The sequence below is a fragment of the Montipora foliosa genome, chromosome 8 (assembly GCF_036669935.1).
Source record: "Montipora foliosa isolate CH-2021 chromosome 8, ASM3666993v2, whole genome shotgun sequence".
Taxonomy (NCBI): Eukaryota; Metazoa; Cnidaria; class Anthozoa; order Scleractinia; family Acroporidae; genus Montipora; species Montipora foliosa.
Genome location: NC_090876.1, coordinates 15,112,550 through 15,127,549, shown reverse-complemented (window position 1 = coordinate 15,127,549; position 15,000 = coordinate 15,112,550). Strand labels below are relative to the sequence as shown.

At 37.6% G+C, this 15,000-nt stretch overlaps 1 protein-coding gene, 1 non-coding gene and 1 pseudogene across 2 annotated transcripts in view; 1 reads left to right on the top strand and 2 right to left on the bottom strand.

The window, feature by feature from the left end:
* The window catches only part of LOC137967303 (tyrosine kinase receptor Cad96Ca-like), a 9,577-nt gene extending 4,150 nt beyond the window's left edge, over nt 1-5,427 (bottom strand). The window contains exons 1-4 of the mRNA XM_068813822.1: nt 5,421-5,427; nt 2,526-2,719; nt 1,406-1,522; nt 85-269 (exon numbers count right to left, since the gene is read on the bottom strand). Coding sequence (XP_068669923.1) covers nt 85-269; nt 1,406-1,522; nt 2,526-2,691 — 468 coding nt within the window. The 5' untranslated portion in view covers nt 2,692-2,719; nt 5,421-5,427. The remainder of the gene's footprint in view (nt 1-84; nt 270-1,405; nt 1,523-2,525; nt 2,720-5,420) is intronic.
* Trnag-gcc (transfer RNA glycine (anticodon GCC)) lies at nt 4,104-4,176 on the top strand. Its single transcript has one exon. It is a non-coding gene; the product is annotated as a tRNA-Gly (tRNA).
* The window catches only part of LOC137968301 (melanotransferrin-like), an 18,247-nt pseudogene continuing 7,473 nt past the window's right edge, over nt 4,227-15,000 (bottom strand).

Below are 15,000 nucleotides of genomic sequence, written 5' to 3'. Positions count from 1 at the left end.
GTAGATACAATCTTAATCTGTGAAAGATTACAATAAGCAACAATATTATCACATCGTATGACATGCTTGTTTCGTGTCACATACCCCTCTGGATGCCAGGAACACCATTCCAGTAGCAATCTGGTTTGAAAATGACATTAGGTCATAGGTCTTCAGTGGCGCTACTGCTAGTTTTCCGCAATAATGTTTGTCGAAAATTCCACGGCTTTTTCTCAGGTACCCCAGAAGATCCCCACAGGGTAAGTACTCCATGATTAAAATTGGCTGTACTGTAAAGGTTACACAGAGTTTGGACAACTTCTATAATGCTGCATTCAAACTATTAGCTTCTTGGAAAGGTGGATATGGGCTCTATCATTATTACGTTTAGACGCTTTTAAGAAGTAAACAAATAAAGCAGTATTTGCGTGGCTCTGTGTTGGAAGATCACAGTTTAGCCAACCACCTTTGTCAGCATCGCATATTAGCGGCTCACCTTCGATGAGCAGAGGGGATGAGAATGAAGAAAAGGGCGACTATCTACACATTTCCCAAGTTAAAGGTCATGTTACCCAAGAATGAATTTAAAAGTGAGAAAAAAAAAAAGACATGAATTAAATAATAACTAAAAAAAACATTGATCAACGTTACTCATAATTTCCACATATCTGTGAAGAACTTTCTATGATGAAAAAAAAAAAAAGATAGTAAGGGCTGGATTTTTAATATGACGAAAGTATAGTGGGTAAGAGATGATTAAAAATTTGTAACATATTTTTAAGATAAAATATACAATTGTCATGCAAAATGTACAATTCCTTTAAATTGTTTGTCTCTCCCTTTTGGTCTTTGCAGCCTGAGCCAGTTTCTTGCACAAAAGAATAAATTAATAATAATAATTGCAAATAAAAATAAATAAATAAACCAAAGCCTCAAAAACTTTCTTGTATGAAGAAGCTCCACGTGGGTTCTCTTTAGAAGTGTGAAATAAGGCACGTGACCGTTTTATATAGCCAACCATTCGCATTTTTACTAAAACTATCAGCTTCAAGGGTTTGTATTTCAGATTGAAAAACAAAGTTCATATCTTTTGTAATTATTCCATGGCATTGCTTTGATGATTCACCTATTTTGAAAATTGTTCTGTTTTTCTGTTTCTTGACCTTATGCTATGCAATTGTTGAAAATGAACTTGACGTTAAGAGGGTTTAATTTGTACTTGGGAAATGTGGTGAAAACGGCCATTATCTCGTTACTCGTGTAACACGGCAAAAATGGGCTAGAATTACCCAAACAATTTGCTTAAATGGACAAATTTAGCCCTGAATATCATCGATTGATAAGGTTTTCACTAGCGGTCTTTTATTATTGCTGCAAATTTCTCACAGCTGTTTCTACAGTTTAGCAGTTGCAATAAGATCCTTACTTTGGGTGGTGACACAGCCAATGAATTGAACAATATTCGGCTGAGGGCTGTCTCCAATAAGTTTGCCCAACCCGATTTCTCTCATCAGAGCGACTTTTCCTTCATCTCCAGATGTGGCTACAATAAATGACACCAGGGTACAATAAGATTGGACACATGACTTGTTGAGGTGTTTCATGTATTTCTACCTCCTCAATTGAACTATTAATAACACGGTTGTTTTAATTTCCCAGACTTGTCTTTGTCTCATTTTCTTTACGTCATGAAGCATTGTGATAAAAGTAAGTCCATCTTTTTAATGCCGGTAGTTCATTGGCATAGGAGGCTGATATCAATGGAAGCCGATGGTGCGCTTCTTACTCCATTTTACAGATAATTAGAACTACAGCTACACAAGTTAAAGGAAGGTGTTAAAACATGCAGACTTTTAAGTCGCTGAGAATCGAAGTTGTGACGTTTGGCTGTCAAAGAAGCGCACCAGTCAATTAAGCTACCCCTGCTCCTGATTCAGTTTTTGGGGCTCCAACGCTTAGGGAGAATCGAATATGCTTGATCGATTAAAATCTTTACTCTGTCAACCAGTTGGGGGTATTTAACCATCTTATACGGTATTTAATGTTAAACTGCAATTTAGCAATGGAAAATAGGCTCTATAAATGGTTAAAAGCATTATTTATTTATGAATTTTATGAGGAACTTTATCCCTTAATGTGCAGCGAGGGTAAAAATCTGGTGTATTTGAGGCAAGACGTCGCCATGGAAGCTTGAAATAAAAGTTAAAGAACAAAATATCTTTTTACACTTGCAATGAAGGATTAGGAACCTGTTAGGAGAAGGTGATCTATTTTGGTAATCTCCGCATTTGTTTCAAGGTTAAGATAAAGGTGGGTAGATTATGAAAGAGTTGTTTAAGAATTGAAGATTTTTGCTGCACCCTTTCATAAAACATAGCAATGGAGATTTGTTTTTCTTTCTGTTACGACACATTTTTATCGTGCATGTTGAACGAGGCTTTGTAAGATTCGACGTGACAGGCAGTTCATTAAAGCACTTGTGATACCTATTTAACTGAAAGGTATCCGATGGAAACTATAAATTAACAAAGCCGAATCGTACTTACGAGAAAAGCACTTTGCTGCAACAAAACGTATGCCTGGTTTTCCATTTTCACGACTCAAGGTTGCTCGCCAAACTGTTCCAAATGCTCCTGAACCAATGACCTCCTCAAGTGCAATCTGGCGACGTGCTATTTCCCATGAGTCCACTTCAACATTCAACACCTCCATTTCATGTTCTTCCGCGGCACCTTGTGATCTTTAATCCAGAAATGTTGAGTGTTAGTTCCATCATTTTCCAATGGTGGGTTGGTTGCCGCTCGCCAAAACTGTTTTTCATTTTGTCACAGCAAGTTTCCAAAAGCGTCATTGGTTTGGTTATTTGATGCAGGAAGTCAAGAGAATTCAAAATGATAATTTTTTTCAATCTCAATTTAACCCGTGGTCAAGATGCGCGCCTATTTGGAGGAAGACACCTGATTGGGTGTCATTGGCTGTGCGACCATGGCGCGAAGATAAAAATAGATGAGGCATGGAGATGTGTTCTCTATAGTCATCCTCCCTTGCTTGTGGTTAGTTATTGCAATGCTATTTACAGAAGGGGGCGTCATACGTAGAATATACAGTAGAGAGGTTATGCACAAGACGTTTGCCAAGTAGCCGTAGAGAGACTGGGTTGAGACCGACGTCCGTGACTTGACTTGCTTGCATTGAGCATTTCACGTTAGTGATTTCGCTAGCTGTGAAGTAGTTTTGATTCTTTCTTAAGACAGAATCAACATTTCTTTAGAAAGAAATGTCATATGCTTTTAAAAAGTTACAATCCAGGATTGATATGAAAGGATAAACTCTTGTTGTAAGAGAACACGGCTTGAAAACTTCAATTTAACTACACGCATTATGAATTGGATGTGAGATGTTTCCCGGTATCCGGAATAGATCCTGAATATAACTAAAATTTTGCCTTCACTACCAAATGAATGAGACGCATACAACACAGTAGATACAGGGGCATATAGGTCAGCAAAAACCTCATACGCCTGTTTACTGTAGGAACAGTGACAAATTAAATATTGCTCACCATACCTCACAATTCAGACATGTGTCCTCAGAGAAAAACCAATTCGCAGTTATGTAAACTTGTGCGACACCGCTGTATACCAAAATCCAAAAACACTTTATGGAAAAAAGGGAACGTATAGCCCCAACAACTGCGGTGTCACTAAATACGTGGGCTGAGTTACGGTAACGAATAATGAAAACTAACAATACACACTTAAATCAAACTTCAACTTGGGAGCTGAATTGTTGTTGTCCTACAATGGTTTTTAAATCTTAACGGCCTACTACATATATCTGACACTCATACCCATAATCCCTCTTGCACGGCACCAATCCTCCTGTCCTTGTCGGCAAAAAAAGAAAAGTACTTCTGTCTATTACGCATCGCTTTTATTGAAAAACATGATTTATCAGGCAATAAAATGAATATATATTTGAAGTGATCCTCGCACTTGGCTGGACAATTCAATTCTCTCATTCGTCTTTTACAAGCACTTCAAATATACATTCAATTAATTTCATTCATAAAGTCCTTCACCACAACAAATGAGCCCAACAAATTGACCTGCTCCCAACTGTGTGGCTTCATAGCTCAGTTGGTAGAGCATTGCACCGCCATCGCAGAGGTCCTGGGTTCGAATCCCGTTGGAGCCACCTGAATTTTTCAGGGTGTCTATAAAGCAGCATTTGCTGAAATTGTCTTGCTAAGTGCAAGGTTCACTTCTCGCATTCATGATCATCCAGTGTTCGCTGATCAGCCCGAGCCATTGCCACATTTCTGCAAAGAAAAGAAAATGACACTTATTGAACAAAGAAGGGTTACAGAAAAAGAAAGTAAACTTCACGGTCATTTAATTTTACAAATTCTAGCACGATCTTTTTGAAATCGTTGCCTTACCATTACCACATGTTGCCAGTGCATTAAAATTTAAGACCCCAGAGAAAAAACACAAGCACATACAGAGGTACCTCTCAAGGAAAGCATATATATTTTTAAAGGACTAGTACTTACTCTTTTCTTTTTCTTTTGAAGGCTTTCAGTAACGGCGTTCGCAGCGCTCTTTTCATCATGTGGAGAACTGATTAAGGCAAATTTCTTTGGTAAATGACAGGAAATATAAAGTTGATGGTCCAGTATATACACAGGAACACAAGAAAAATCAATGAATAAATTAATTATTCCACATCAAATTAACTTACCTTTCCACGGACAGCAAATACCCAGCGTTGATGTTTGTGACTTGATGTTTGGGACGTGTGACACCAATTTTTTTTTTTTTTTGGAAAATCACTTCCGGCCAACGTCCGTGTAGAGAAAAAACGTCTCGTGCTTAAGCTCTCTAATTAGCTAATGTGTAGTGTAGTGCGTTGTAGTGCAGTGCAGTATATTATAAAGTAGGGTTGTATTGTGGAATATGGGGTTGAAAAATAAGTTGTCAAAAAAAAAAAGATAGAAGATAAATCAATATAATATCTCACAGATAAATTGCTTACAAGACGGAAAACGGAAAAAGAAAATCGAATATAGTATAAAATTGTCCCTATACAAAAACACAAGCAATAGAAGAAGCGGTAGATGACCTTGGTTGAACTCGTAGAGGATCTATCTAATTTTGTGGAATGAGAAAATGCTTGTCGTTAACCCGTCTGCACCAGTAATTGACTAGTTTTTTTTTTTTCTTGTTTTTAAGATTGATTAAGTCATTTTTATCTCTTTGGAAAAACCTTTTACGACCAAATTTCGAAGTCATTGGAGATTCTAGTATTACCGTTTACGTTCACTTTAGACAAATGAGATGTATATGAGATCAGAATGACTGCGCAAAGGCGTTTATTTCTTTCAGAATTTCATTATTGTGTATTACAAGTGGAGTGACCAAAAATAATAATTGACTTACCTCGCTGTGGCTGCTCAGTATAGGGGCGGAAAGATCATGTGAAGAAAAAAAAAGGAAATATACTCGGTGCGGATGACTAGACCACGTTATTTGAGGACGGACATTATATATAGTAAACATGATTTTATGCTGAAGAGAAGGGCTGGCTTTTTCATGACAACGAAAGAAATTGCGAATTCTTTAGTTCAGCCTACTACTACCACCTCTACCACTACCACTACCACTACCACTACCACTACCACTACCACTACCACTACCACTACCACTACCACTACCACTACCACTACCACTACCACTACTACTAATACTACCACCACTAAAAAGAGAGACAATAGCCCTTCAAATGTACTACACTGCTCCACGAGATCACAAATACCTACATAGAAAAATGTAAGACTCTTTAACTTAAGATTAGTGATGTGTACCTGTCATCTGTCGTTTGCAAAGGTACCAAACGATTAATGCTGATAACACCACAGCAGACAAAGGGCCGACGATGTAATACCACTCTATAGCTGTAAAAAACAGAATCATGAATGGATGAAATTTTTTTTTTACATGATATATGTCATTCGAGGCTGAATATGGAGTGAGAGAATTGGTACTCTTCTTCATTTATTGGAGCTTAAAGGAACCCAGTCCAACCAGGAAAGGACAGGACTAGATCTTGCTGCACTAGTTTGTGGCAAAACAGCCAGCTCATAAATCATAAGTTAATCCAATACGCCAGATCATTCGCCTAAAAACACCTAGGTCATCCAGCCATAATCGCTTCCTGGATTCGTGAACACATAAAAAACCTGCTAAGAACTGCGTGAGTAGACACCCGTGAAGTCCCATCAAGTTTTTGCTCACATATTGATTATTAACAGACTACACGGTGGAACAAAGACCTACCTGGTCTTTGTTCTTGGAGCCCTATCAAAAAAAGAATTCAGAAAAGTCAACTTTTCTTTTCACTGTATTGTTTTGGGTGAGTTCTCCAACGAAACAGCTATTGCATTAATGTACTCTACAACCATAATTGGTAAACTCTAATCCCAACTCTTTTTTTTTTACATATTTATAACTGTTTCCAACCCGAGCAAAAATTCTGTCAGTATAAGGTGAACTCATGGCAATGCTTGAACTAAAACATCTGGACGATCGCAAATGAGGAGAACAAATTGTCAAAACTCCCAGTTATTTAGTGAAATCGTTAAATCGGCTAAAATATTAGTTATTTCAAAAGGGGATGACCTAAAGTGGGATGAGCATGTTGAAAAAATTTCTGCGGAAGCCTCACAGAGAATTTGTTTGCTTAGGCAACTTAAGAGCGCTGGTATTGACCGCATTTCTCTGATTCAATTTTACTGCGCATCTATTCGTTTTCTCTGGAAATATGCCTCTCAAGCTTTCCATTTTATTTTACCAGTCTATTTGTCTGATCAAATCGAGAGTGTTCAGAAGCGAGTTTTAAGGATTATGCATCCAGAAGTATCATATAGGAAAGCGCTGGAAGATACAAAAATTTTCAAGGGACCGAGAACTCCTGGCTATTTTGCTAAATTTTTCGCAAACCCCGTACACGTCACTAGATTTCAAAGAAATTTGGAATTAAAATAGTTCCGACTATTTATGCGTCGTCTATAAAAAGAAAAAAAAAGTTAAAAATAAAATTAATAAAGTAATAATAAAATAATAATAATAATAATAATAATAATAATAATAACAATGAAAATTAAAACAAAAAAAACTGAATTTTCGAAAAACTGAACAAGGTCTTACCAATGTAATATTAATTACAATCCCAGCAACTAGCTTTGTAGATACTTTTGTACATACAAGATCGAGCTGATCTGTCCTTATACGGGAAAAAGGACGTGATGTTGAGCGTACTATTAAAAAGCACTGTTAAGATCGATGGAACGGTAAACATAACTTTGTAAACCCAAGTAGGGTTGGACTATGTAAATTATCTTTTTAGGTACCGTTGTTGGGCGTTCAGCATTTTGCTGTTGTCTTCCTGAAACATCATTACTATTAAAGCTTGCGATACCTACTGGATAACCATTCTGTATGTGTGCTCAAATGGCATTCTTATTGCACTGGCTCGTTATATCACACCACAGGACTGTATTATAAACTCAACGTTAGATGGTTGTGACTTGACTCGACTCTCGAAACTCAACTCGCTCCAAAAAAGAAAAAAAAACATCACGTGTTCTTATGACGTCATTCAAGAGTGGAAGGCACAGTTTGGTTGCGATAAAAAAAGAGGCGAAAAAATACCATAACAACGAAAACAACTGTGCGGATAAGGTTGATTTTGTATTTCCTAGTTGTGAATACCATTTGGTATAAGGCCCCGTAAAAGTTTTCTTACGATAAACAGAAGCTGATAAATTGTGTTGATTGCGTTTAAGAAGAATATCCAGAAAATGGATTTCACTACTTTCCTCAAGTTCTTTCCTCAAATTCAATTGTGAATTTGATGTTATTATGGCAATTATCTAAAAACTGTAAAAATTGGTTGGCCATTGGCAAGATTAGATAGATCTTTTATGTCCAAAGTTATCTATAAATCTAGTTGCTGGGATTGTGATGAATTGAACAACGTCTACCAGCGAATTATGAAAAACAGCTGTTAAAGATACTTTATTTCTATTATTTTAAGCTGCAAAGAAAATTAATGAGCGAATTTTGCATAATGAATGAGTTTCCAGTAATCGGATCTCTGCTTTATACGCAAAGGGTTCTGGGATCGCCAGGGAGCAAAAATTGCAAGGGGCTGTAAGAAAATGTATAGCGAAAATTATTTCGAAGTCCAAAAAAACGATTATCGGCAGAGATCAACGGTTCTTTCGACCCTGTTTTATCAGAAATCGATTGGGGCAATGTTGACGCGTGGAAAATGTAAGTTTATGTTTGAATAACCGTGAAATATGAAATAACATTTACTGATTAACGTCCTTGCTTGCATAAGGTTTATTTTGAAATGTTGACATCACGTTATGGTCTCGAAATATAACAAAATTTGATATAAATCTGAAGTAAGTAACTCAATAAAGCCATTAAATTGTATTTTCGTGTGTATAGGGTGTTTTCTGATTAGTTACGTCTTGCGTCAACGAATTATGGCTTCTAGAAAATTTACGACCTTAAAACAGGGAAGTCGTTGTCAGAGACTGCAGACTGCAGATGGAAATTGTCTTTACAAAGCTGTTGCTCTCTGGAGGGATGAAAGGACTGATGAGAAACATGAGGAAATCCATAGGTTAAGTTATAGTTTGATTGAGAAAAATCCAACGGTTTTTGAATATAATAATAATAACTTTATTTCTATAGCGCTCTTATCCTATGTTCAAGGTGCTTTACAATCATGTATATAAACAACATTATCAATAAATATTTACAAATTTACAATCATATTCTATTATATTTACAATGATTAAAAAAAAAGGAAAAATTAAAATAAAGCAATATATGCAAATCAATAGAAACAATGATCTGTTATTACTAAATTTACTAAACAAGTACGTCTTAGGTTATCTTATTAAAACTCGAGATTACAATGATTAAAAAGGGAAAAATTAAAACTAAAGGAATATATACAAATCTATAGAAACAATGATCTATTATTACTAAATTTGCTAAACAAGTACGTCTTAAGTGATCTTTTAAAAGTCGAAATGTTGTTGGACTTCCGAATTTCATAGGGTATTAGGTTCCATTCTCTTGGTGCATGAACAGCAAATGCTCTGTCTCCATAAGTCTTGGTATACGATCTAGGTTGCATTAAAAGTTCATTACTAACAGACCTCATTGATCTAATATGAGAACAATAATGCAGTTTCTGAGCTAAATAGCTAGGCGATATCCCATTCAGTGCTTTATACACTAAAAGCAGAATCTTGAAAATAATACGGTATTGAATCGGCAGCCAGTGAAGCTCGCACAAAACAGGTGTGATATGCTGAAACCTACTCATTTGCAACACAACTCTAGCCGCCGTGTTTTGTACATACTGCAATCTTTGTAACTGATATTTAGGCAGGCCATATAATAATGCATTACAATAATCTAGTTTCGATGTGACAAATGCGTGAACAACAACTGCTGCAGATTCTTTAGTGAGATACTTCCTAATTCTAGATAAGTTCCTGAGATGATAAAATGATGAACTACAGATGCTAGACACATGTGCATGAAAAGACATGTGCTCATCAAAGATAACACCAAGACTCCTTGCCGACTGAGAGGCAGCCACGCTCTCATCACCAACACATAGGGACTGAAAGGATGGAGAGGGACGATACTTTGAGTGGATGAGCATGACCTCCGTTTTGTCGTGGTTTAGCTTCAATTCATTAAGATCCATCCAACGACAAATAGCAGAAATGCAGTTCTCGACCCTCGATTTAGTAGCGTCCACATCCGCCGATTTGAATGCAAAATATAACTGAGTATCGTCGGCGTATAGATGATAATCCAAGCCATAAGATCTTATCACTTTCGCAAGTGGCGCGGTATATAGAAGGTAGAGTACAGGTCCCAGAACTGAACTTTACAAAGCTGTTGCTCTCTGGAGGGATGAAAGGACTGATGAGAAACATGAGGAAATCCATAGGTTAAGTTATAGTTTGATTGAGAAAAATCCAACGGTTTTTGAGCCGCTTTTATTTTCTTCAAACTCTGTGGGTACATGAATCCCTGAATCACTTCAATGTATTACGATGCTTACAATCCAGCAAACCATATTTCAATCTCCTAATCTGCCTCGAGGTAGGTTCTATGTTTCAATTGATTTCGATATGCCTCAACTGTTAAAAAAAAAAAAATTGCTTCTGTCAAACTACCATCTACAAGTAGTAAAGTCACAGTGACTGGAACCAAGCAATTTTGTCAAGCTTCAACTTCAAACAATTCGTGAAAAGCGTCATCTCCATATACTAGTTCTCTGTAGATCTGATCTTTGCAGCAGGTCTTTGAGGTTTACTCTCACAATCGGACTCTTCTATATACGAAGGTGTTCGGTAGGACATTCAGAGGTTCTGTAACCACGTACAAAATGATTTGAACATACCTTTGTACGCATTGATACCTTGACTTGGTCAGGATTAATAGCTCTAGCCAGCAGCCCACGACAAATGATCTATGTTATTCGAGGGCGAGTAAAATCTTAATATTTCAACGAGAGGAAGAATCTTCTGCTTTTCTGGGTACCTTCGATCTTTGTCACAACCCAACACAGCACAATGATTGCCACTAGGCATATTTGCAATATTATTTGAATTGCTGAGTTTAGAAAAGCCAGCCCGCTATATATACGTAAATGCCACTTAAAAGGCTTTTTTGAGTTATTTCCTCCAGATTTATACCCTATTTTTAAATATTTCAAGACCATTTCACAATAAACCTTATGACATTACGCTAGCAAATTATATCTCATATTTCAAGGTAATTCAAACAAAAACTTGACACTTGACACGTGTCAACATTGCCCAGATCGATTTCTGAATAAAATGTAGAAACAAAAGCGTTGATCTCCCTCCAAATTCGTTTTTTGGACGTGAAAAGAATTTTCCGCTATACATTTTCTTACAGCGACTTGGAATGTTGGCCCCCTGGCGATCGCAGTACCCTTTGCGTATAAAGCAGGGATCCGATCACTGGCAACTCATTCATTGAGGAAAAATCATCAGTTAGGCCTTGTTTTATTCTACAGTCGGGGACAAAATTGTTTACACATTGGCCCTTTCAACCCCCTATTCCGTCATTAGCTATCATTCTTAACTCTTTGTCCTTGCTAGGCTACCCAATTTTCCCCTCCCCCAAACAATGTTGTTTCGTAATAGACTAATTTCGATATATTAAAGTTCAGTCCTAAACAAAAGGCATCAGCTCGAGGCTCTGGGGAATAAATGTAAGGATTTGTATGAGTTTAATCCCCAGAGCCTCGAGATGATGTCTTTTGTTTAGGACTGAATTTTAATAAATCGAAATTGGTCTATTCATGTGATCTTTGACTACAAACAGACAATATTGAATGGGGGAGGGGCTCTTTTGGAACATTTAAAGCGTGGTACAAACAGCCCCGTTCTTTTAAGCTTAAAAACTGCTGTACAGAGACAATGTGTCAACTTGTCTTGACCACGGTAAGAGCTTGTAGAGAACATTGACTGTCAAAAATATAAACTTTCGTGGTAGCACTTATCAGTGATCAAGTTTGAGCTTCCAACTGAATAAATTTGGCAGAAATGTAAGTATAAGTGATCAAACATGTGTTTAGTCACCTTAATTAATTAATTAATTAATTAATTAGTCAATTAATTAATTAATAAAAGCAAATTGTTATATTTCCCAACCACTATTAGACAACTACACAATTCTGCATCGGTGACAATTTTACCTCTTATTTCGATATCAACAGAAGAGGACGCAGAGCCTGCTTTGTTCAGTGCTTGGCATGAATATTCACCACTGTCAGAAACTTCAACTTTTTCAATAATGAGTATGCTGCTGTCACCGTTTTCAGTGATGTTGGCCCTTGGAATCTTCAAAACGTTATTCTTCTTCCACTTGATTTGCGATGTAACTTCATTGGCTTTGCAAGTCAATGTCAGTTTATCCCCTTCCAGCATTGTGGGATATGGGTTTGGAGATATCGCAGCAGTGGGAAGTTCTGAGATTAAAATGGCTCAATTCGGTGAGATAAAAATCCTCACAAAATCCAGCCCATTGCTCAAATAAAATGAAATCAGTGTTAATAAAAGGAAAATTTCGACTACAGTATAAAGATAATTCCGGTTACCAATCGCTGGGAAAGTAAATGTAACATAGTTTTATGCTGCTCCACTCAGCTTAAAATGAATGCACTTTTAAAAATTACGATTGAAGACCACGTTTCGATACTTCTGCCTAGTGTCTTCTCTAGGGGTGATCTAAAGATTTTATAGTACTTCTTTCATACGATCACTAATGAGCGTCACCTCTTATCAATAAGGTGTAAATAGGTGTAGGGTAAAACTTGAAAAAACCGCCATGATCACGTTTTGAAGGAGCGTGGGCGGAATTAATGTGCCAAGATTCCAATGAAAGGCGTTGATAGTGCCGCTAGATGGCGGTGATAACGTTTGAATGATATATCTCACCCAATTTTATGGTTGGTCTGACAGGCATGTTACGACAAAGCTTCACTTTTTTATGCAAAGGAATAGTGCTCTTTCATGCTCCTTTAAACGCACGCCAAACTGACGTTTGGTTTGTCCGATATTATACTCACGTTGGCAGTCATTGCAAGGACTAGTATACACAGCATACCTGACACATGTTTACCCCTCATTAATAAGAAATAGCGCTAACTCGTGTCATGTAAAGTTCCATCTCCTGGGGAGGTAGCTGTTGTTCTTGTTGTTGTTGTTGCTTCCGTTATTGTTGTTGTTGCTTCCGTTGTTGCTGGAGAAGAAGTAAGGAAGTCGCATGACTTGATTGCTTCGGTATCTTTGAGGTAATCGTCACCTAGGAAACCCTTATAAGTCCGCTTCTCTTTTGAGATGGCAACCAGGGCAGTGGCGGAGTCCTTGAAGATCAAATTACCACTTAAACTGGAATACTTAGTGGAATCAAAAAGTTGGAACTTGCCCGGGTCTGTTTGCTTGATGCCATATTTTCACTCATGCTTGTCAAAATGGTGACGATTTTGTCAACATCAGAATTTTCTTTCCTCGTGACCACCGCGTGTGCGGGGTTGAAACCAAGGTAACATTCCTCGTGCTGTCCAATCTCTGGTGACGAAAATATAAGACAAATTCAATTCAAAACCGATTGCATCACTTCAAGGGAAGATACCAAGATGTTAAACTTAATTCAACTTCCTCTTGACAAGACGGTTGAACCTGAAACCAGTTTGGCCCTAAAATTTTGCATCAGTTGGCATTCAATAATCCATAGTACTCGGTTTGCCGTGCGAATTTGTTGATCAGTTCAAATGATATTTGTCCCAGTCAAGCCCCAGTTACGCAGACATGGGAAAATTTTTTTTTTTTCTTCAACACAGAAAACTTTACTCATGCAAGGGAATTAAGAGAAATTGTACCGATTCTAGTTGTTAATTTACATGCCACTGTTTAATCGGAAGTTACTCCCTGAGGCCTTACTCTCTTTCCAGTTTGGAGAAATGGGCCGGCTGGTATTTAGCTCTATTATTGGAAAAACAAATACCTTTCCTGCTACCATCTTTGCACAGGTATTGGTAATCACTCGCAAGGCCATAACCTCCCATAGCCACAACTTCTTCTACGGTTACATGCTTAACAAATCCTACATCACCCTTATCCTCCGCCATACACTTGAAGGAGCCATGGTACCCAGCGTACTTGTTTTCACTCGTGGTTCCGGAGCATTGGGTGTTCCCAGTTCCTGCGCAAAGTGCGCAAAGTTTTCCGGGAATCTCTCCTGACGTATTGTATATTTTAACACCTGTTAATAAAATTGAAAAATGAAATAGATCATTAACACCTTCAGATGGCGTACGTTCTTAAATTAAATTAGTTTCATTTTAACGTATAGGAGGCGGCTGACAACGTTACTTAGTTTTTTGTTTCCGAATGAAAGAATACAATTTGAATGTTTTCCTACGTTTTTCTTTGCCGTCACACATATTAAAATAAAGTGTCTACATGCATCAAGCAAGCGCTTGATGTTTGTAACTGCTGACTAAATAAAATATATAATATTGAAAAAAACTTGAGCAGGGAAATAGAATACAGTATAAAACTACTTACCAGGTACGCAGCTCTCGCTGAAAAAGTCGGCAGCCGATAGGAAATCATTCAGGTGGTTCCCGCACTTAATAGCTGGAATCAACTCCGTGCGAAGCATATAGCCAATGGGTACCCTCCAACCGGCTGTCCGTCGAGCTCCAGTGTGGCAAGACTTTTTTCCCTTCAGAGACTTTAAGTTAAACCCTTTGTTTGACTTTTTAACCACAGCAACTCCATAATATTTGACCCCGTACTTTCCATATTGTTCAGAGACAATGGGTATCAGGTCCTTTGTCTTCCCTGTATTAAAGACAAGATGAAACGATGTCCAATTTGTTTGTGTTAGTGGGAGAAATCCCTGAATTACAGGTTTGGTAAGATGGAAGATACATATAAAAGCCATGTTTTTGAACCTCGGGTGTGGTCAAAGTGACTTTTAATTTCGAAGCGAAAAACCATCAGTTAGAGAAGCAAACTAGGGGGACCCAAACCCTTGAACTTTTGTTTACTTTCAGCGATGGTCTTTCGCTTAGAAAGTTTGAAAAGCAAAGAATATGTAATAGCGGTTTAAAGGTGATTCCCTAGAAATAGCTATTTAAGCCACCATGACAATGGGCCTTAATCACAAGGCGGCCATGTTGATTGTAGAGAGATTGAGCATTTGTTTTGCGCATGCACCGAAACTCTTTCCCAAACATTTCAACTCAAGGCTCGTGGTACGAAATCTATTGTCTATGGCCAATATGGCCGCCGCGCGAATAAGGCGCATTGTCGAGCAACCGCGATGTTGGACAAATTTAGCTCGATTTTATAAATGTAAGCCATGATATGACGCA